Here is a 24,760-nt window from a genome sequence, read left to right as displayed (position 1 = left end):
CTTACCGCTAAGCCATCGAATTAAAAGAACTCGGATCAATTGACGAGCGGTCGTTGGTGCGGCTGAAAGAAATTACTTGTCACTGTACGGAGATCGTGCAGGTGACTCTTCTACGTTTTTCCATCGCTTCTCGATATCTTGAAATAAAAATGGCAAAGTGCATTCACACCCGTCAACTGGAAAGCCCGTGTTGTTGCACCCCATTGCGAACCATCTAGCTGGGCACAATCTCTTGTGTGGGATCTGAAAACAACCTTTTGCTATTGAATGGTGCAACAGAGATTTTGCAAACATATGGTAAATAAATTTTAGTTTCTTGGAAAAATTAGAAAATTCTTGGAACATTAGAAAATTAGAAAATTGAAAAATTAGTAAATTAGGCAATTAGGGGAATAGAAAATTAGAAGATTTGAAAATCAGAAAATTGAAAAATTAGTAAATTAGACAATTAGGGGGGTGGAAAATTAGAGAATTGGGAAATTGGAAGATTAGAAAATTGGAATTTTTTGAAATTCCCACACAATTTTCTCAGTGATTGTTAAAATAAAATTATCCAGTTTTCTAATTTTCGTTACACCATTCTAATGCATTTCCTATAGTATAAATCATGCTTTCTACGAAACATTTCACTATGCTTCGCGAAAGTGTTGATTAAATAATTCAAGTCGAAAGTCTTAAACTTATGTTCTTAAAGTGGTGTTTCGCAAAGCTTAACCAGCGATCTTAATAAATTAAAAGAGATTGTAAAAGGCCTGAAAGTTGTTATAGCCATCGATTCGTCAAACGCGAAATTAGAACTGAGAGAGAAAAAGAACATAAACGAACCGGTGTACTATATATGGCGAAGGAATTTTATTTTTCTTGCACTTCGATAAAGTTGTAAAAACTTCCGGCTCTCTCATTCGGATCTACTTTCCGAAAGCCAGGAACATTACCAACAGAAGTGCTATAAAACGTACATCTACAGTGACGTTTATGAGAATCGAGCTTTTATTCCCTTTTTATATTCCGTTCTTTCTTCATGAACAGATGTTCGTCAAGCTCGTCGCGCACATTTATTCTGGTTCGCCGAAATGTTCTTCCTCCTCGTTTGCCTCTTCTTTTAATTGAGATAAAGTTTCGAAATTGGGTCGAATACTGTCAGGATAATTTGAACAGTGTTACTGGGTACAGTTGTTGGATTTCTGGTGTTAAGTAAATAAATCATTTAAAATACTATCCTTCTGCAGTCTAATATTATGTCTAATTACGTTTAAAAGTTATACTATGGTCCCTTTCTGTAATCTAATATTAGAATTTGTATTTATTTATTTTTAGAGTGGATCAGGTATTTAATATTAGAATTAAAATTTATTTGGTGTTGGAATTTATTAATTGGCATTAGAATTTATTAGATACCTGTATTACAATTTTCAAAATAGTGTAGGCGTTTAGTGGAAGGGGAAGGCGATGAGTCTCCCCGGAAGCCCTTAGCTCGAGCGTAAAAACATAAATCCACTATTCTAATATCACAAAAATTAGATATATTAGTAATTGGAAATTTTTTATTATGTATCATATTTTATATTAAATGTGTTAAACAGTAATATTTTATAGGTCCAACTTTATAAAATTTCATTCATTGATAACAAAACGTTATGACCAGTTGTTTTTCCTCCTATTAAACGTTGTATATTGCAGTGAAAATTGCTAATGAAACCATTAAATATGGAGCGATTTTATCGTATTAGTATGCATTTGTGAACGTATGTACGTGTATACAAACGAATGGTATTGACAGGAAATGTTGTAAATCTGGATATACAGGAATAGGATTTGTTTCCATATCTGTTCATCCTTAATGTTTCTCTGTCACCGTACGTATGTGTACAACTTTTATGGAATATACTGGGTGTCCTCCTAACAATTCTTTATTCTTTCAACCTTTTATTTATGAAAAACATTCTTTTCCCAATTTTTCCTAAAATCAAAGAAGAAACTCTGTTTTTTGTTTGAAGCACTTTTTTCGCTTTTCTCCTTTCGTTTGAAAAACTAGGATAAGGTACGTTGCCCTGAAGCTAGAATCTTCGAAAACGTCCATCCGTTCCTCTCTATCCATTCGTTCATATTTCAAACATCGGAGGTGCATACGTAGAATGAAAGTGCATTGCAACTTCCGTATTTGCTTTTCTTTAATATTTAACGTATTTTCTCTATATTTTCACTTTGATGGATGTTCCTTTCATCCTTTTATTTTAAAGCAACTTTGTGGTAAATGGTTAATTCCTGAAATCCTTGTTTCACTCAATGGAGCTAGTTTCCTTGTTAATTCTTTGTTTTCGTCAGTTTAATATAAATATTCTATTAAAATTGTTCCTTTGACGTATGTAAATTACATTATATTTGCAAGTATAAAATTTAAAAAGGTACATGGTAAAAAGGTCTGGTAAAAGGGACTTTTTCGTTAAATTATTTAAGAAAAACTACTCAATGGATTTGTATAACTCTTTTTTTATTAGAAAGGGGATAGATTGTAGATTAATTAAAAAATTTGTCGAAGTTGGATATTAGCAAATATAGCATATAAATTAATTTTTGTAAAGAGATAGTAACAGTGGTCTTATTTTCAAAGATATATAATTTTATCATTTATTGAATCAATTTTTTAATTTTATATCACTGATAAAATCATGTTTTCTTAAAACACATGAGCCATTATTTTTCTCATACCAACGAAAAAAGGAAAGATGGAAGTAAATTTGAAATTTCACGTTAAAAGTCTTGTCTGGGTAGTTCATAAATCTTCACCGGTGTAATCTGGCAATCAAAGTTTTCTAATCATCCTCACGCAAAGACGTGCCGGGAACAGTTTATATTGGAATGATATCCGAGGTGTTTGCAAGCTGGCAGTCACATGAAATATGACTTTTTCCAATGCAGCCGTCGATTTCTTGAAATTGGTGAATTCAACGCGACTTTCCGATGCACACCAGTCTGCATTTCATGTGCCAATATTCACGATACGTTTCTGTTTCTGATTGTACAGCAAAAGGATCATCTTGATTCACACTTTGATAAATCTTCAATACAAGATAGTTACTACACATATTACTATTTTATAAAATCAAAATTTCAATAAAAATTCACTTGTTATATTGACCTTTTTTTTACAACAGTGCAGGTATCCAATTAGTTAGTTGCAAAGTAAATATGCACAAGTAAAAGACAAAAATTAATTTGCAATAAAAATATTGTTTATTCAATTTTTATCGAGTGTGCTTTGTATGAACTCACTAATTAAATAAAGTGAAAAAAGGGAAACAGCTATCAAATTTATGTATCAAAGAAATGAATTAAAAAAAAATGGTACTGAAATATCAATTGATATCGAACTGTATTGGCTTGAAAATTGGTACTAAAATATTTACAGTTATGGCAGTCTCACTTTATAAAACGAAAAAAACATACCTATATCTTTCATTTTCTTAAACAATTAGATATTAAAATGTATATCACGTTCTGTGATATGAATTTTATATTTGTTTCATTCGAAATTTTTAATTGAATCATCTTGCCGACCAGCTATTTCGTTAATTGTCTCAAACTTTCCAGCTTAACTTTACTGTTTCTTCCTTCTATTATTACTTTGTAGCCCATTACTTTCCTTGATTTGTGTAACGCTAGTATCTGCAGAAATTTCTCATCAGGCTGAAAGAACATTACTGTAATTACATTTTTGATCGATCAATTTTTCAAATAAATTTTCAGATGATAAAAATTTACTTCTGCTTCAGATTATTGCAAATTGAAGTTCACATTTTACATAGTCAGTCGTCTGTAAATTATCAAATAGAAAAGGGATTGTATTTTTGAACAGTTACAATTGGACCAATTTCTGGTTTCTATAACGAAAGTTAATCTGGGTCGATGCGTTATAAATCCGACGAGATGATTCGTCGGTGATAAAACACAGCCGTGTAACTTTTTTTTTTTTTGTTGACTGTCGTATATACAGTGAGCTCCAATAAACGAAGGCACATATTTTTGACGTTTTTCAAGCAATTTAATCCCTTTACAGTATGTCGAAGGTAGATTAACCCAGCTGTTTTAAATGCATACGCGTTGTTTTGTATTCAAAGCGGCCTCTGCCACGAACGAAGCGTACAATTTCAAGGAGAATCATAAGCTCGAATTGGCGAACATCCCTCTGTGCATCGTTGCATTTAATAACGCATTTCTCCGGTACTTAACCGACGATAAGGAATATAATATCATGGATAACTTTTGAAGTGTTACTTTAGCTACAGGACGGAAGCGGTGGAATTTGTGGCAACTAAATGTTGATTTTGTCAATTTCGTTTGATGTCCCGGAGTCTAGCATCTCGTTATTTTACTCGTTATTATTGCCCTCAGAGATACGTCGTGATAATCTGAAGGTAGAATTGTACCTGGATGATGTCTTCTGTTACATAGAATCGTAACTGAAGGGTACTTTATTTTATTGGTTTGAAGATATGGAAAGTCTGACCTGATTTCATGACAAAAAACTATTACAAAATAGTACTTATGATATATCAATTTAAAGCTTAAAGTTTGCTGAAAAAAACTACATAAAGGTTTCGTCAATATTTTTAAGGCAAAATGACTAGTTGCCACTTGCAGCAAACAATAACTAATATGAAGTTTAACTAGTTCAAAATTTGTTATTGTTTGCTATCACTGGCACCCAGCCATTTTATATTAAGGAGATTAATAAATGGTGTATATTATAATTTTCCTTGAAGTTTAAGCTTTAATTTAATGTATCATAAGCACTATTTGGCATTACTTTTATGTCATGAAATCATGCCACATCCCAGAATCTATTTTATCCACGAACCATTCGAATGGTTTCATGTACATCGTTTAGACATACGTTACTTCCGGTAGATTGGTATCCTACCGTGGCGTGGTTAATATTTAAAAGTGACCACGCAATTTGGTAGGAGCGTGCCAGCGATTCCTGATTGTCCCGTCGAGATTTCGGCCGGACGATCCTGAAGGAAAAAGGCACCACCATGATTGGCTGATTGGTCTGACCAATTTCTAAGTCCAGGCACGCCATACAACACGACTCTAACTCAACAACGAGAACGCTCGGCAAGGCCTGACCGGAATTTTTTCCATGTAATTACATCTACGTACACACTCGGTCTCCTAGACCGTGAGGTTACCATGCCTCGAACCACCCCGTGTCACTGCAGTGAAACTAAATCATCCCTGGAATGAACGCCACGATATACCATGTGCACATTCCCTCGTGCACGGGTTACCTACTCGAGCATTTTCCTCCATTTTCCTGTCGAATCTGACGCTGTTCCTCGACTTTGATTTATTTTGTCCTGTGGAAAACCAATGCTCCATTGGTCGTCCACTGGTGGACTTACCACAGTTGGTAAAAAAATGTCACTATGTCTCGTCATATGGTAGTATATATTTGGCATTGATTAGTTTCATTAAATTAGAAAATTAGAAAATTAGAAAATTAAAATAGCAAACATTAGCTAGGTTTTTCATGATTTTTATTAATTTTTAATTGGTTAATATTTACTAATAGCTGTGGAATACAGATATAAATGAAATAGAAATTATTTTATACTTTTTAGTGCATTTCGAAGTCGGATTTTTTTTTTGTTAAAAATTATTTTATTCTAATTTTTATTAAAAATCTATGTCTAGCAGAGATGGTGTAAATAGCTTTTAATTGGATGTTGTAAAAAGCATCATTCCAGGATTGTTACACTGTATAAACTTTCCAAAGTCATTAATTATTTTCATCATAAATTATTATGTTTCATGCAGGTGCAGTATAATTAATTTTTACCGGATTAATCGATCCGAACGTAATGGAACCCAAATTCAGGAAGACTCTGAAATAACATCAGACACTAAATCTGTTTTCAATCTTCATGAATTTTAAGAATTGATCTAATTAGATCTTCATTGTGACAGCTTTGAAATAGCATATATCAATTATTCATGATTTATTTTTAAAAGATTTGATTGAAATGTCTACATTTTTGTGCAGAATATTATCTTCAGTTACCACATTTTCTATTTAAAACCTAATTTTGATTAAAATAGCTAAAAATTCTGTCAGTTGTTTTTCTGCTCCATATATTGTTATTTCATAAATAGAAATGTAAATAAACAAAATAGTGCTTCTTCATTGTTGAAAAGTTTCTTCTAATTCATATTATTTTTCTTTTTACTGAAACTTATTAAATGTTTTTGCAACGAATTCAAAACATTTTTCTCAATTTCTTTCGTGTTTTCGTTTTTGTTACCTTCGGATGTTTCCTTTTACAAGATTTCCACTTATCCATAATTTATAATCCGCTTCTTGCGAGCATGAAAGAACGAGAAACTTCCTCGTAAAAAGGTAAAACTATTTGCCTGAAGAGCTCAGCAACTGTGCTGGGATTTAAGCTTGTAGGAGGTGGTTCTTCGATTTCGCACGATTTCCACCTTTAGTCCCCAGTATATTTTCGTCAGCTTCCGTTATGTTTGTTTAAAGGATTCCTTGCGACTGACATTTCAACGGAGCTTGTTCCTTGGATTAAAAAATTTGCTGTACCTACAAATTTATCGTAGAACAATCTGACTGACGTGTGTGTATTTTCGTTTAAAATATCTTTGTTTTCATTCGTTTTGCAAATCGAACGAAGTTTCAATCTGAAATTGTGCTGAAATATCAGTAAAATATTTCAAGTTCTCAAATATTCAAGTTGCAAGTTTTTGGTTTTCAAGTTTCCAATTTTCAAATATTCAAGTAACAAGTTTTCAGCTTTCAAGGTATCAATTTTCAGATATTAAAGTTGTAAGTTTTCAATTTTCAAACTTTCAAAAATCTCCAGCTCTCAATGCTCTGTCATTAGCGTAATATTAGTATACTATCCTCTAATTGGTATAATATTAGTATAACACTAATTACTAAAACAATGTAGCGAAGAAGTCCGAAAAATATGGACGTTTGAAAAATCGCTGAGAAATGGAAGTAACGTTGGAGAGATTTGTTGAAGTTAGATTAGCCAATGGCATACGCGTTCTCACACCGTCGACTTTTGTAGATTCACCTCGTTTCACCGAACTTTAAACAGCTTGTGTGGTACTGCTCGAGAGAAATTGATTGGAATAATAACTTTTCGCTTCGCGATCGACCAACCGGTGGAAACTTTTCGAAACCTTTACACGTATTCCAGTTTGCACGACAGCACGATTATAGAAGTTTGCTGTAACAAAGGACCATTCGATGGAAGATTCTTTATTCTTGCCAATCTAATTCATCTCAAAACATTCTTTCCCAGCAGTTGAAAAAAAAAAAGAGTCCAACCCTTGTGTTGCTGCGTAACAAAGGCGAAGAAGCAAACTTAATTAAACATTTAGGGTCTATCCGAATGGTAGAGTACAAAAGCCAGGTACGCAGAAAATAATATATACCAGAAAAATTTGTCCTTATAAATTGTGTTAAAAATAACTGCAATAACCTCAAGAGCAATGTGTTAAAAAATTAGAATTATTTATTAATTTAGTCGTTATTAATACGACAGGTTAATTAATGTTAGTTCTCATTAGCATAAGAAAATCATTTCTTGTGTTCCATGTAAATTCATGAATATTAATAGTCGTTCACACTTGTTGGTAGGTTCTCTACTAATGATATTATCATGTAGGATTTTATCCAGGAATATTAAATAGAATTTTAGCAAGAGGAATTAATGACACAGGAATGGTTGAATGCGGTTGAAACGTAACGATAAACTGAACAGCTAACAAACGGGGGGGTAACCATGAATAATTCATAGGGTGCAAAGTGTTTATATTTTAAAATAACGCGACGACATTAATATTGCATAACCTGGGAGTAGCTTGATGTCCCAGAAAGTCGTTTCAGACTCGGAACTTTCCCGATGCACAAATATTGCTCGTTGCTTACTAATATCTTTCCAGGAGTAGGCGATGACTCGTATACTTGAATATTACTTTTCCTTCAATTTTTATAAAAATAAAATATTTATATATAGTCATTTTCCTTAAACTTTATATTGATATAAGATCTATTTTGCCATACTTTTGAGTCATGAAATCTGGTCAGATTATCATCTTTTAAATCCATTTCGTGAATCTCGTTAAACCTTGCACCATAACATTTTTTCCATGCTTCTATTATTCTATTTATTTACTCGAGCCATAACTCACGTCATTGTTATCTTTCACCCTTATCCAACGGCAAAGGTTTATTGGTTCCTATCTCATATCTCATATTGTCGTTTCCAATGTGTATTGTTTCCGTTCTGTATGCTTCTCTTCGTTTCGTTAACTCGTGCAGCTTTATTTTTTCCTCTATCAGAATGTAAAAATTGCACGAGATATTGAATTTCTTTTGCTCCAGCAATGAACTGGTTGAAAATTTCATGATACAAAGTTCTCGTTAAAATATTAAAGCGTTTTAGGTGTTAGAAATAAAATTTCCTATGTCTAATTACAAACTTAATTTGTAATTCATTTCAAACATTAGATTCACCTCGTTCAATTATATTTTTATATTGATCGCATTAATCAACTTGGAATGGTGCAATATGAAACGTGGCCGGCATTTCTCGGTAACAACCATCGATCTCCTTCTAAAAATAATTGAATCTTATTGGTAGCATTGATCCTCGGGGGCATCGAAAAACACTTTACCAGTTGCAAAACTTTGGCTATTTACTCGAGCGGAGTTTGCTGCTTAACTTAAAGACGAATCAAGAATAGTGATTGGTACGGATTTAAATATTCGTGTCGCATTTAAATTTCAAACGAAAGCCAGAATGTAACCCGGGGATTCGACCTAGCTAGACACCCGTTCACCCCTGAAAATCTTGAAAATCTTTTCACGTACACTCTCCTCTGCCGGTGGAGTAGTATTTAGCAGGAAAATGTTTTTATTCCGTAGCCACTTGGCTGAACGAGCAAAAATAGTCGTTGTATTTAGTATTTCCACGATTCTACAAGTTAGCATCCCGGGAAAAAGTATGCTTTAATTTGTAAACGTTGAAATTCAAATGTTACAATTCTGCCAAAAAGACAAAAAAAAATTTTCATGAAATTTTTATACAACTGCTCTAAAGTTCGGGTGCACGTGTTAGCAAGACAAATATTCTCATTTCTTTACTGTTAATTTGAGAAATAAAAGTAGAGACAAATTTTTTGAATAAATTATTATTCTATCGTAAATGATACTATAACATTGTATGGTAGAAATATTAGAATAGAAGCGTTGAAAATGATGTCTTGCAAAATGGTCGTCAAGTTCATTATTGTTATCTCGATTTGGACTACGAAACTATGTAGAATTTCCAAATTAGTCAGCAGAAATTCGTTGAAAGTTCGATAATACCCGGTACGACAGTGAGTAAAACGCATTCCGTGTCACGACATTACTCACGAACTTTCTAAAACGAATCACTATTGCTTCAACTATCGTTGCGAACGTTTCTCTGTTATTCACGAAACGTAAATGGTAAATGTTACTCGATATTGGACTCGTTCAATTTTAATGAAACACACCACGCTGATGATTTCCCGTTACCATCGGTACAATAAACTTTCAGTTAGTCATAAATAAAACAACACTGGTGCCAAATTTATTGGAAATTTTTGTTAAACAAATCAACTCGATTTTACACAAATTCACGACTGAAAGGTTACATTTCACTATACAATTGTATTATATCGATTTGTTCGCAAAATGAAGGGAAGAGCAGTTTAAAAATTTTAGGATATATTTTTATTGTAATTGCAGTATCAGAATTTTAGCAATCTTCTCAACAAAAATATCTAGAAATTGAAAAGTGACAGGTGTTACTAGTACTTTCACACCATTTCTTAAAATTGCAATAGTCGAAAAACGCCAAATTGAACAATTCACATAGAAAAATTTTGAAACTCGAAATAATTCTCCGAGGAAAAAGAAATTGGAAAAAACAAAAAATCTAAAAGTTAGGAAATTTCAAATATCACAAGTACCTTTTAATCACCTCTCAAAATTCCAATAATAGTCAACACACTAGTGTTGAAACTCTCAGCAATTGTAATCAATTTCCATTGAATTGCTTAACCGGCAAGTATTTCTACGATGTATCGAAGGTGTTGACCCACGGCGGTGTCGAAGAATCAACGGGGCCACGCACGTGCGTAAATTCACGGATCACGCGTGCACCGGGTGCCCTGGAATGCGGGAGTAGGTACAAATTGCAGCCATTACTCTCGCCACGAGGCACCCCGTTTGCCCGTTTTCCCATCCCCTTTCGCGGACGGGGCGAGACTATTGTGTATGAAATGATTATGGCGGTGCGGTATGAGGTCGCGAGGTCGTGCACAGCCGTTCGTCACTTAGATTGGCCTGTTGGCAGTTACAAAAGGCGGTAGTCGACCGTTGAAACTACGATTACACGTGCGCGCACGGTTCGTTTGTGCGTGGGTGGCTCTGCTTGTCCAAAGACCGATAAGAGATTGCCGTGATCACGAAATCCTACGATACTAAACATTCCTTCAGGGAATATCCATTGATGTTGCTTGAAGATCAATTGAATGCGTTTATTGGGTCATTAATGAATCATGATATCGAGGAAAATTAAATTATAACGAAGGAAAAATTAAAAGTCGAAGATTTTTTTAACATTATTCATTTATTGAAATTATTAAAAAGTGTATTCACATCGTCAGGTTTAGACCACCATTCAATAGAAAAGTAATAGAAAACTCAAACGGTGAGTAGAATGAAACACTCCCTTTCTCTGAAACGTGTAGCATTGACTGGGGATCGTTGATAGTATTTAAATACACTTTATACATTTTATTTTATTTTAATTTTTTTTTTCCATGAAAATATGAAGTCCATTTGATCAGATTGCGAGAAAAAAGCTGCAGCCACGATAACAGTGAATATCCATTCAACGAGGGCTTTCACAGCAGTTTAAATGCGCTATTTAAAAAAGCAGAGAAATCCTTTAATTCTTTTTCCCATGGATCGTTGCTGGGTATGCCGCTTAAAGCTAGTCCGATGCTTTGTGAAACGAAGGAAGGGACGTGGGGTGGTTGGTTCTCATTCACCGGAAGCAACATCAAAGAACCCAATCACGTGTTTTGTTCCGAAAATTTCTGTAGATCGCTAAGGCAGGTGCTTATAACACTTGCCTCGTTAATTATACGCGAAACTAAAATACATTTCGCCGACATGGCGCAGTCAATGAGCCGACGAGGGAACCGCACCCTTCTCCCTTACCCGTTACGCCCCTTGCACCACGGTCAAATTTACTCCCTTTCAACATTTTCTACGCCTGGCTCTACGGCTGAATTAGCGAGGTAAACTTTGCCTGTAGCCTCGAAGTAGTCGTGCTTTTCCACGTTAGAGCGGTTAAGAGGCTAAGAACCGCCCTTTAGCCGCAGCATTCAGACAACTACCACCACCTTCTCTCGCAATCTTCAACCCCTTACAATGTCTCTCTCTTCTGTGTTCCCTCTTTCTCTGTGCGTTTTTCACCCCCTCCTTCAACTTTCTTTTTCTTCCTACCCATCTTTTGTTTTTACTTCTTCTTCTTCTTCTTGGGAATGAATCTCCAGGGGTAAATAGGCATTACAGAAAATTAGCTGGCTAATTAAAATTATTTGTAATAGGGTTTATTAAAATGTCCTTGCCTTGGAATAAATTACTGGTGACCATTGTTTTTTTCTTGAAATGCAAAATATTTTGATTTAAAGATCATAGAATTATAGTTGAAAATATATCAAATTATCCAATTTTTCCCTCTCGCCATTCATTAATCCCAATCGATAAACCTATCTCTCGGAAATTGATTTTACCCTCATCGCGTTTGAATTATTTTCTCGTCAGAATTCCTTTGTTTGGTAATAAAAGAAAAAAAGAGGTAGCTGGAGCGCAGAGATGAGGAAGAAATACTTATTTAACAGCTCGCCTTTATGCAGGGCGCAGGGAAAGCCCAAGGGTAGCTCAGACACAAGGGTGGCAAGGGTAGTTCATCCGCGTAGACGGATTGACCAACGAATCCAAGCGAGCACGATGCATATAAAAGGACTCTGTTCCGTTGAAATAGCTAGAAACGTAGAAAGTACCGTTCAATACGGTTCGTTTGAATACGCCCGCTTTCAGCGTATACCTACCACGCTGTTGTAACCTCTTTTTTTATTCCGGTTCTGCTTTCTCTCTCGTCCTGGTCGTGGCCGATGATCGTCGAATGATGCTTAAACAGAGAGAACAGCGAACGAGAAAAGCTGAAAATTCGGAAAGAATCGAGCTTCGTTGCGTGTTAAACGCAAGGTTGCAATGGACGGTCTCGAGGGTTGGAAAAGTGTTTTGTCGAGTGTCCGCGTCGAAATGCAAACGTTCTGAAGCGATCTTTGATGCTACGCTGGATGTTTTTGATGTTTCGATGGGCCGGAAAAGTGGACGGGTTGGAGAGAAAGCAGCGTGACGGGGTTTGATGCTTTAAGGGGTGGATTATGAGAGAATGGAGGGTGATATGGGGTTTCGAAAAGGGTGTTGCTGATTTTAATACATGACTGAGTAAGATGTATACCGGAGAGTGATTCGCGAATATTTTAGTGAAATCTATACGTTAAACCTACCCAATAATGGTTCTTAATTAATATCCAATAATTATCTCATAATTAATTATTCGTCACTTGAATTATTCCAAGAACTTTTTTATTTGGAGTCTCTTATTAGTTTCCAACTTTCCAAAAAATAATTCTGAAAAATATAAATATTTTTTTATGGAATATAATTACCGTAGTTATTGTTTCAACCAATAAACATTGGATAGCGTTTCTGGTTTAATTATTTAGTCCGAGCGATCGGGATGTTCGCATGTTTGATTTTAATTGTGATCGGGTTAAACGGTTGTCCTGTCGCAGATTTCTGCCTCGCATTAGCAACTCGGGAAATTCATGTCAGTTGACGCGATGATAGCCGCCGAGTCATTCTCCAACTGTGCACGAAGACCACCGGTGTTAGCCGCAACCGTGGAAACGTCAAAAACGTCGTTTCCGCAACAGCTACGACTTCCGGGTAAGGTTTCGCGTCCGTACACGTCGTATTTTCGTCATTGATTTATGGTGCTCAACGTGAGTGGCGAAACTTGCTGAAACATTTCGAAACGATATTATATACAATGAATTACTAACTCTTCATTTGTTGACTTTTCGCAATTAATTATCCCTTTGAAAATAATATCATCTAATTTCATGGTTTATTTAAATGTTACCTTACATTATTATCATACAATTTTGCTATTATAATATTTATATACTTACCTTTGAATACTTTTCAGTAGAAATCAGTAGCATTGATCAGACATCCTCCAATCTTTTAGGGTACTTTTAAATGTTCATAGTATTCTTATAAAATCAAGGATTAAATGAAATTATACCACATGGTAGTCATAGAATGTATTTATACTCATTTTCAGTAGAAATCACTAGCATTGGTCAGACACTCTGTATTTCATACGCTGCACCTACTTTAAAGATAGAACAAATACATAATACATACATAACAAGCCTAATAAGGATATTTATTACTTTTCAAATTCATTTTCTTCCAGAAATTTTATTTCCAAGAAACTATCCACTAATAATGAATTTCAATACACAGATAATCATATTATCATCAGACAAATAACGATACTGTTGTAAGACCGTGTTACAACCAATTTCTATAAAGAAAACGAAGAATGTAACTAAGAAAGAAAATACATTGTGTAAGTTACTTTAACATCGAAGCTCGTAAATATATCGCGTAATGCAAAATTCTCGGGAACACGAAGGCGAGGGAAGACAGCGAGCGAAGAAACAAGGAAGCCATACTTACTGTCGGGAGACGGTAAGAAGTTCCGTGACTTCTTCCGTTCGCGAGAAAATAGCCGCGAGTTTTCACCGACAAGACGCTACATGTGTTCAGCAGTAAAGCCGCCTTTTAACGTCCGGTTATCACGAAACGAGGCTTCCGTTGTATGGTGCAAAACACGGCCACGCCTGCGAAACACCGGGACGAGAACGAAAGCCTCGCCGGAAATGACGAAACAACTTGTAACTACCGTTATAAATAATGAGCTGCAATTAGAGGGGATACGGATAAGGGTTTGGTATAAAGAGTATAAAAGGAGAGAACGATGGAAATACTATCGTGTCGCGGTCAGATATATCGTTGTGCGTGTTTGATGAGCTGATCAGGAAGGGAAGCCCGGAACGGCTGGTACGAAACTTTGTTGAAACCCTCCGAACAGGTTCAGAGTAGTTTCTATGTGCATGTACAACGTGGAAACAGTTCTATGAATTTCGTGAACGAGTCTGTTATAATGGAAAGAGTTAATTGAAGTGCTCGTGGATGTAATATCGTTTTCAACCGGATATTTATTGGGCCATCAGTAATTAATACGTGGCAAATGATTTTTCTAAAGTTAACATTTTCAATTTTCTATAGAAATTTAATATGATCTCTTTAAATAATTTTCAGACACAATGTTTAATATTACACCCTGTAATTGAAATTATAATATTACATAGGAGAAAAAGGTGAGAACGAAACTTAACTAGTTAACTGATTAACCAAAACTTTATTTCGGTGACGTGTACTCGTCGTGTAAAATAAAAAATTACCATTTACATTTTATATGGGGCGGATAAATAGCTTAAAAATGATCACCATCGTTCTATGATCGAACATAGTTCATTTCTGTTGTCGGACTGACATTTTTTAATAGAAAGAATATTTTTAACTGATCCATCCTTTGATGTTTCTGGCATGAAATTCAGCTATGCAGGAATATAATTTTTAATAAATTCCCTTTTACACAACTTTGAATATTAAACGGGATTGATTTTAAGCTTCGATAAATAATATTTTCATGCGCGATCAAAGGTGGCTAATGATTCTAAAGCGTCACTTTATTCGATAAACATTAAACGTGGATTCTTAATATGATCGAGCAGCAGTATTCGAAACATTTCAATATTTAATGTTTATCCTGCTCTTATTATACAGCATCGAAATGTTTAACCTGTAGCATATATGGATGCCGTTTTAAACATAAACATTATTCATAGTATATTTCATTTTTACAATTATTTCATGAATTTCATAACGAAAAGCAACTAATTTTTTTTAAATTTTAACTTTAAATTTTGTTTCATTCTTGATACGATACAATTGAATATCATTACTGTAATTTATTCACAATTAAGAATTGATTAAATTTTCCTTGAATATTTTCTGTTAAATGTATTGTATTATAATATCCCGAGATGCGTTTCCTGTATATCAGAATTCCTCGCATATTTCTGAAACGTATCTAGCGAGGAACTGAATTACTGTGTAACCGGGCTCCCCCAACGACAAAGCTCAATTTTCACCGAGCTACAAGAAACATATGCACATTCTGCCACGGTCTGATGGAAGCTGGATCAGTTTCCTCGTTAAATCTTGCTCACAGCTCGGTATGCACGCTCTTCAACTTCGCCATCTCATTCCGCTTCGCGCCTTATGTATCTGTCGCATAATATACACACTTCATCGACTCGAAACCACTGTCTTCGCATAGGTCTCTAATTTTATGAAGCCACGATATAACTGAAACATCATGATTTTTTGAAACGTCTGAAATAAAAATTGATTTCTTTACCCTTGGAACAAAGTAACACGGATATTTTGCTTCCAAATGACATCGCATTCAATTCAATTAAAGCATTATTCAATTACTATTTTGACGCATTTGTAATTGAATAAATTCATGCCCTCTGTTGCGGATCGTTAACCAGGTTAAATTAATCAACGAGTTATTCTTATTTATGAAAAAAGTTTGGTTAAATGAAAACCAATTTCCAACATGAATTCGCGATTTTTCCCCGTGAAATTCGAACACCTGGAACACTGTTAAAAAAAAAAAAAAAAAAAAAAAAAGAGTTGACTGCTCGAATGGTAACCTACCATGAATCGCTATTTCACACTACTCCGTGGCTGTATTAATTGGCGACGGTCCAATTAACGGATTATCTACTCGAAACAAGTTGGCAATTTGCGGTGCAATTTTATCCAGCATATCGGTCGTCGAGCTGTCGGATATTTTCACCCCGTATCCTCATTCTCGTCACGTAGCGGACAGCATGACGAACGTTTGCGATTTGTTGCATTACGTTTTATCGTGGATGGTGAATGGCAAAAGTATCGCGAAATGGAAACGTGTAACGCCAGGTAATGGTAGGTTTTCATAAACCACGAGAAAACAATCTGGTCGAGCTTGTTGATTGTTACGCTGAAATAATTATTAAAAGCACCAAGTGTAACAATTATTTTTAAAAAAAATTGAAATTTTTCATAAAAATGTGGGTAATATCTTCTCTCAAATGATTATTTGCAACACAAGTGAATAGTTTTAGGTACGCTCGTGGAAATTGTTAATTAGCGAAATTCTAATTAACGTATTAACATGACGAGGCAACTTACGAAACGTCGTCAGAGCATTGTACCAATTGCGTACGCATCAGAGCTCTTGTAGCATAGAAATTCTCTCTCTTCATTCAATTCTAACCTTCAATTGTTACTCGCATTCCGTGACCAGTTTCGTTACCGGCAAATTCCATGGAAAGTTGGCTTCGCCCAGGTAGTCGAATCTTAATTAGGCAAATTAACGAATCAGCGAACCGTAAACGGGGGGAGTCGAGTAACGAATCGACCGGCTTCACGGTCATCCCGTCGTCGTCGTTTGCTTTCCGTTGTTTGGACGCCGGGGTCGTCCGTGTGCTGTGCTCGGCAACAGGACGAACGTCAACGACAATGCTCGTTTTATTAGAAAGTTGGCTGGTCGGAGAAGCGACTGATCATTATGCAGCTCGCGTTGTCATATTCCATTACCGTGGCTGCCGGTTACAGACGCAGCTGCCGCGGTTAGTTCGAAGAACAATTCGCAACACGATATAGGGAAACCGGCATCGCCCTTCAACCGAGCTTGCAGATGACATCGATACTCGGCTTCCGCCTCCGAGAGCTGCCGTTTCTAGCCATCCTCCTCTCCTTTCCTCCCTCTCTCTCTCTCTCTCTTTACATTCAGCAACGTTTGAGTTTGCCACGATTCAGCACATCGAGCAAACTTTACCGGTTTTCCATGACTAGCTAACCGGGATAACGCGAGAAACGCGATGAAACGCTCGTTGATTTTCTGCCACCAGACACTGATCGTTTGTTGCTGAAGTCGTGCAACTTTGAGAACCGATCGTTTTCTTGCTGTCATATTGCATTGATTATTCAGGGGAAGGTGTCTGTTGGGATTATGGGGATTAAAATGATTATTTGATGCAGGGTGTTACATGATAGTGGATCGATCTATAGTTTTAAAATAATGAAGGATAGAAAATAATTTCGTTGAACAAAATTAAGTTTTAATATTTAACACATTGAATGTCACCTATATTTAGATAGCACTTGAATCGTCAAAATTAGCCATTAGCAATTTTGTTACTTATTTAATTAGAAATATTTTTATTAGGTATTTGAAATGATGGATAATAATAAAATATTCGAGAAATAGTTAATAATATTTAAAAAAAAAAATAAAAATCTTAATAGTGTTTGATATTAAAGTATTTGGAGATTGAAAATTAATTAAAAAATTATTAGAGTACTTAGGTGAAAATTGATTAGAAAAAGGTATTTACATTATTTAATTTTGTTTTATGAAATTTTTATCAATTTTCTACCATCTGAAAATATTTCCCAATTGCATCGGATATCTTGTGTCTCCATGATAGACAAAGTGGTTATCTTCAACGTGTATTCTTCAGTCTCAACAAATCAATATCCGTCAAGATAAAACTCTCACAATATCGCGTCGAATCATAAGAGAAAAAGTTACCCGAAATTCGCGCCAACTTTTTAAAGTCCGTAAACTTGGAACTTCAAGAATCTTGAACTTTCTAAGCTATAAACTTTCTAACTGAATGAACCCCGCGCGTTTCCTAAAATACTACTGTCGAAGATTGTACCAATACCGATACAGAACAACCGATAAACAGATTTTTATTGATTAAGACTTTCTGTGAGTCTTTTTTTTTTTTTTTATACCGAGACAGGCTAGGACTTGATGATAATTGTTATTCATAGGGAAAGGTTGGAAAAATCCGTAGTTGAATGGAATTTTTATGCATATCGCGGATTGCAAAGGTTGGAAAGTCAAGTTGAAAGAAAATCTGGCAGTTGAGGACAGTGGGATGAGGAAATGCATACAGCTGGATATTTAACCAGGATTACGGAAGCTCGTTTGGTAAAACATTCGTGGAAGTTAAGCGCCTTTCTCAGCCTCTGACGATGGTCTGTTTTGGATAGCGCCGGGGTCGCTGAGATAATTCTTATCAGACTGTCTGACTGTTTTAACGTAGTTCACTGTCGTAGTAGAAATATCAACGCATGGTGCGCCAAGCGATGATATAACTCCTTATAAATATTATACTTGAATCAACAATACTAAATTGTTGATTCATTTTTTATAATTCAATATATATAATATATAATATATAATTCAACATAACAGCAAATACAGTAATGTTGGAATTTCTTAACATAATTTCTTTTCAGAAATGTTACATCAAATTGAACTAATAGAATTATGAACTTTGAAAGGACATCATGTTTCGTTTGAAAATATCAGTAAATTATCTAAATGATATTTTATATCAAATAAGTTCACTCGATAACGTGGATCAGTTAATATTCACATGCTCAATGAAGTAATTTACATTGCTTGTTCGTTGACTAACGAATATTCTGATTTAATATACATTTGCGTATTGCGTTGTTTGGCATTGTGAACAGTTGGTAAACAAGGTAGCGCAAGTAAATACACGGTACCATAGAGATTAGTTTACGTCCACGGGGAAATCAGAAATTATTCAAATATTAATATTATATCGAGGAAACGTTGATTTATGGAAGTAAGATGAATAGAAATTATGAGAACAATAATTATTGTTGAGAATTATAAGCTGTGACTTTGAAAAATTATCCAATTTTACACTGCTTTTCTGAACTTCCTTGAAAATATCTATTATATAAAATTATGAATCAGCAACTGGGGTATGAACAATCCTCTTGGCGGATCCACAAGTAGCCGTGATAATCGAGCTGACTTTTAGCAGTTGGTAGATTGTTTACACGTCCTTGGTAGCTTTGTCTGCGCTACGTGTTTGGTTAAGTTACACAAAGGATGGGCATTGTGTCGTGTTTCGTACTGTTACACACCCACTGGTGGAGTCAGCTGGCTTGCTACCCTGTCTAAGATTATGTTTGTACTCGTGCTGTCAGCAGAGGGTCATCATTTTCGGTAATACAGAGCCAACTGGAGCATATGTGGGCTGATGTTTGTGGTTTCTGGTCTATGCAAAACAGTCTGTTGATGAAAACACCTTTCAACTCTCTCTTGAAATATAATTGTAAAGTTGTCCAAATTTTATATAATTTTAAATTCCTGAGATTATATTCCAACCAGACAGAGAATATTGATACTATGGTTTTGAAACAATGCACTCGTAGGGTATTCAGAGTAGAATAGAATAGGGTTTCCCATTTTTTCCCCATAAGACAAGAATAATGGATTTCGCTGACAGAACGGCTCAACCGTTCTGATCACTCGAACCTATTCATTATCCACCTTAGCGGTATGTAGCACGATGCAGAAACACACCGCAAAGGGATGAAATTAATAACTGTTTGCAGACACCATAAGCTCCTGTTGCAACGGTACGCTTTATTAATTTGCGTCGACTATTACGAGACAGATTTCTATACGGTATCGCGACAATCGCTTCTCTTTTTACCAAGGATTATCGCAGTGCATATATTGTCTAACAGTTTCGATGAAATATTCTCGGTATCCCTCTGCTAGATTTTGTGTTCAAACGAGGAAAGATAGTGCTTTAATTTATGAAAGAGATTACCGTATGAAGTTATTAATGAACAGTTACTTGAACTTTTGGAAATCTTTTTTGTTGCAGATGTTAACATGGTGGCCGAACCGAAACCACATCAGACTGGACGTAAACGTCAGAATGTTACCAAGACTGGCAACGACTGGTGAGTCAATTATTTTAATTGCTTTTAATATTATTTATGGTTGAATACAATGATGGCTGCAGTGTATAAGTTTTCGAACAAGAAAGATAGTCTTGGAGAGTTTAAATAGAATGCAAGATAAAATAGTATCTTTCTATTTTTTTAAAAATAATTTATTATAATATTCGTATATTAGAAAAATTCTTCGTTGATATAATGTCCTGTTTGATTGTTTGAACACACAGTGGTCCAGTTTCACTTATCAGATTGTTTGTAGTACTATACTACTTCTCTGATTACTCGTTGAATTTATACTACTTATCTGGCAAGGTGTCTGATTTTTTAGTATACCTATACTACTTGTTAGGGTATCTACCTTACTTATATTACTATTTCGAATACGTATTAGTACCTATACAATTTATTTGAGTGTTTAGTGTTCCTCTGCTGTTCGTCTGACTCCATGTCTGACTTTCTGTTGACCTATACTACTTGCGCGCAGCATAGGGCTTATATACACTACTTGTCAGACTACCTACGGTCTCTATACTACTTACCACATTACATAGAGCTTCTATACTATTTATTTTACCCCTATAGTACTTGTTAACTTATCTACATGCTTTATACTACTTATTATAACACCTATGTTTCTTATACCACTTATCTGCCTATCTATGGTCGTTATTCTATTTATCTCCTTACCTATGATCCCCATATTATTTTTCTAACTACATATGGTTTTCATAGTACTTGTCTAATCACATTTTGCACCTTCCTATAGTACCTTCATTATTTATCTGTCGTTTTAAAATTTCTCTTCTCCTTGCAATCTATATTATTACCTAAAATACGGTGCCATTATCCAGAATTATTAGAATTAAATTAGAAATTAAAATGTTACCCCTCCACATATTTATAAGAACGATCATGGTTAACGATACGGATAACGGTAAAATATGGCCGGATCGATGAGCAAAGTAGAGAACGATGTAAATTGAGGGTGGCGAGAAGCAACCACCGGTAGATCTGCGGAAATTCTGTCGGAAAATTGGTGTAGAGAGCATCGATTGTGTCGGTCGGAGCGATGAAAAATGACGTTCGTTCTGAAGGTGTGTCGGCGAAATCTCTAATGTGGCGCAGGACTTGGCAATCCGCCCGAGCCCAACGGATCAAATCTTAGACGAAGAAAAGTTCGTCGCAGGTCGCGCATAAATCTTCCACGTAGACACGAGAGATCGCGTTTTATTCGAAGGGCTGCCCGCTTGATCCTGTCTAGGTTGTTGGCTCGTACAAGGATCGGGGCCTTAAAACGACGCCAAACAAATGCTAAACTCCATCTAACTGGCTACGCTCTGTCGAGCTTTCTCGCCGTGTAGACGTGCTGAAAACGTGTTTTACGCGACGTACGTGACCGTGAAATTTCCAACGTACCGTTCTTCGCCCGAGGCAACACCTTCGCTGAAGATGAAACAGGGATAATCGCTAGTTAAGCCATCTTGCATGCGATTATTTTGAGTTTGCATCGATTAAACTTTTGTTATATAATTAAAAATAAATGATTCCTGAAATTGCGGGGCTGGAGGTGTATATTCGTGAAAAAAATCAGAAATAGAAAATTTCTATGAAGTAGAGATTAGAAATTTTTATTTTTGAAAATTAGAGTACTTCGCAAAATTCTAAATTTGTTTAAAATTAAAAAGAAGAAATTTCAATGAAATAGAGTTCGTGAAAATTTTTATCATATTATGAAGCAATTATTTTAACAACGCTGAGTTACTTTCTTTTCGAGAAGGAGACTAGAAATTCTAGGTTTTATATTTCTTGTTTACGACGCGTTAAGGGCGTTGATCAATAGAATGTTTTATCACAGAGGTAGATTTATGGCTAACGGGGCGAACTAATTTGGAATGAAACACAGCGTGTAATATTATGTAGCTGGAAAAATTTACTCACAGATGCCAGCTTTTCAAAAGTAATCTCATTGATTTCATTCTTGAAAAACGCGTCTTGTCAATGGAATTCGTTAATTAAAAGCTCTTACCTGTTATGTCTAAACCAATGTTTTCCCCAGTTGCAACCGAAAAAGCTGGGCTTATCCGACCAAACAAAATATCGACTTTTTCTATGCATTTTTTTTACTGCGATGTAAAAGCTTCGATCAATTCGAGCATCAATTTCACTGCAAACAGCATCCTTTAAAATTCTTCATCATTTTTTCACAACATGGTAAACCTTTTCGATAAAAATCTCTGCCCTTTTTGACGATACCTATCGGGTTGAAAATTTTTGGAAATAGAATTGAATTTTTTTAAGATTAAAACATGCAAAAGATAACTTCACTTTGCCGTTTGCAAATCTGTAAATGAAATTGTTGATTGCGAGGATTGATCAATAACTCGAAAGTTTTATTTTTTAATTCAAAATTTTCACTGGTTATCTTTCATTCTAAAATCATCTTCTACGTATATTTCCTCTCGAAAACTTGCAACATGCGGTTGGTTAAATGTTAAACGCATTGTTCTGAGAGAAGACAGAATTCCACGGGTTTCTGTACGGAAAGCAGAAGAGACGGTGTCGTATCGCGTCATCTGGTTTCACGATCTGCCGCTGGAAGAAAACATGGCGAAACAACTCAGCCAACTGTTAAAGTCCGTTGGCAAACTGGTCGGAAGCAACGATTGTTTGAATGTATACAGGTGTTTCAGTGGTTGCAAGAGACTCGACCCTGTATCTCTGTCCTCTGTGCGTTTGTCGCGATGGCCGGTGCTAATATAAAGCGGCAGTAAAGCGCGATTGTTAAAATTTAACGATCCACCGTTTTTCGCTGAAATATTTGTCAGGCGGGAAAATGAATTTTCCAGCGGGTCCTGGTGGCATTTAAAATTTCCTGTCGGTGAAACCCTCGCGCGACAGAATGCGTGCATTTTCGGTCGATGGTGAATTCCCATTGTTATTTTAGTTATTTTTTGTTTTTTTTCTTCCCTTATTTTTTCTCCGGAAAATTGGAGGGACTCTGATCGTGTTTCGGCGATGGGAAGGTTTGAAAAATTTTATAAAGAAACGGTTGGAAAATGAAAAAAGAAAAAACCTTCTGTAGCTCACAACAGTTGGATACATTTTCGTTTTTCTGTGCTTCTGGTATAGGTGGAATTTGTTTATTGGAAAATAATTTAAAAATAATATTTCTCTGCTAATTTTTAAAATATTTATGCTAATAAGTTATTCTATTAATTTTGCAGTCGCTCTACTCTATTTCTATTTCTTTTATTATTATTTTTTTTTAATTTGTACCTATGTTTATATATTAACTTTTAAAATTTACAATGCTTTTTTTATTTTACGTAATACTGAAATAAATTCATTAAATGAATACATGAAATGTCAGTGCGAAAGAAACATGTTATTCAATTTTTTTTTTAATTTTCATGAGATTTTTGGTTTTTGAATAATCGTCGTAGGCCGGGATATTGCAAACATCATAAGGTATCTTTATGCATCAACAATTTCGATATGAAACGGAGAGATATGTAATATACCGGTAATAGGGTTTCAGAGAATTCCAGTTATAAAACGTGATATTCGAACGTGCGTATTCGTGTAATATTAAAATCTGGTATATGGAAAAATACGTTAAAAACGAGGAAGGGATTGGTTGCTGCATGAGCCAGAAAATTATTGACTTTTTTGGAAAATTTTCAATTACCAAACCGTACCAATTCTCCGACCATCCGCGATTATATGTAAATGATGAATATAATAGTCGGTTTGAATAGGCAACCCAATGAATTGCGACATTAATTAATTCTCTCATAATTTATGCAGTTTTGATGCACGTATGCTTGTGATTCCTGGTACTATTCATCAAAATTTATGTTCAAAGATTAATTATTATATAATACATCAAAATTAAAAAAAGGAAAATATGGTATGGTTGAAAGCGAACCAGTTGCGAATAGAAATTATAATCAAAAAAAATATTGTTAATAGTGATTTGTTCTAAAAAGCGTATAAAACGCTTTCGCGAAATTCTAGTTGAATCGCAACCGGTTTGAAATTGACGTTGAATTATTTAAAAAAATTCGTGTTCCACGCTGTTAAACTTCAACAAATTCCTAGTGGAAAATTTTTTGAATCAATTCAAAACTATATGTTTTTGTATCGTCACAAAAAATAGAAATATGTACAAAAATCATGTGCTTTTTCAAATTTTTATCACTGTTACTGCAAATTCAGGAAAATTTTATTAATATATTTATTTTTCTTTTGCTAATTATTATTTTTTCTCTTTACATTTCTTTCACGTGTATTTCGTAAGATCGTTATCCGTTTCTGTTTTTATAAAAGTTAATATTCATGGTTTTACACGTGAAAGGGAATGTTCCTGTTGTATTATGCAAGGGTAACCGAATGAAAATGATTTTCGTGAACCGGCCAAGAATTTTAAACGAACAGAGCGTACTGTTAATGCGAGAATAAGTAATTAGGCACGTACAAACTTAACTAGACTTTTAACAAGTTCGTTTTAATCTTATTCCTCGGTAGCGAGTTTTCCCGAGGATATCTTTTTTATTTCTTTCTCTGGCAATTGGCGACCATCTGAAACGGGAAAATAATGAAAAGGTTAAAGGTATAGGATGAAAA

At 35.0% G+C, this 24,760-nt stretch overlaps 1 protein-coding gene across 3 annotated transcripts in view; it reads left to right on the top strand.

The window, feature by feature from the left end:
- LOC117604412 (uncharacterized) overlaps positions 1-24,760 on the top strand; it is a 201,701-nt gene that overhangs the window by 136,666 nt on the left and 40,275 nt on the right. For all 3 annotated transcript variants that reach the window (XM_034324430.2, XM_076689248.1, XM_034324434.2), the window contains one exon: positions 20,059-20,137. In XM_034324430.2, the coding sequence (XP_034180321.1) occupies positions 20,059-20,137 (79 nt within the window). The remainder of the gene's footprint in view (positions 1-20,058; positions 20,138-24,760) is intronic.

Source organism: Osmia lignaria, chromosome 7 (genome assembly GCF_051020975.1).
Source record: "Osmia lignaria lignaria isolate PbOS001 chromosome 7, iyOsmLign1, whole genome shotgun sequence".
Classification (NCBI taxonomy): domain Eukaryota; kingdom Metazoa; phylum Arthropoda; class Insecta; order Hymenoptera; family Megachilidae; genus Osmia; species Osmia lignaria.
This window is presented reverse-complemented; position numbering and strand designations above follow the sequence as displayed.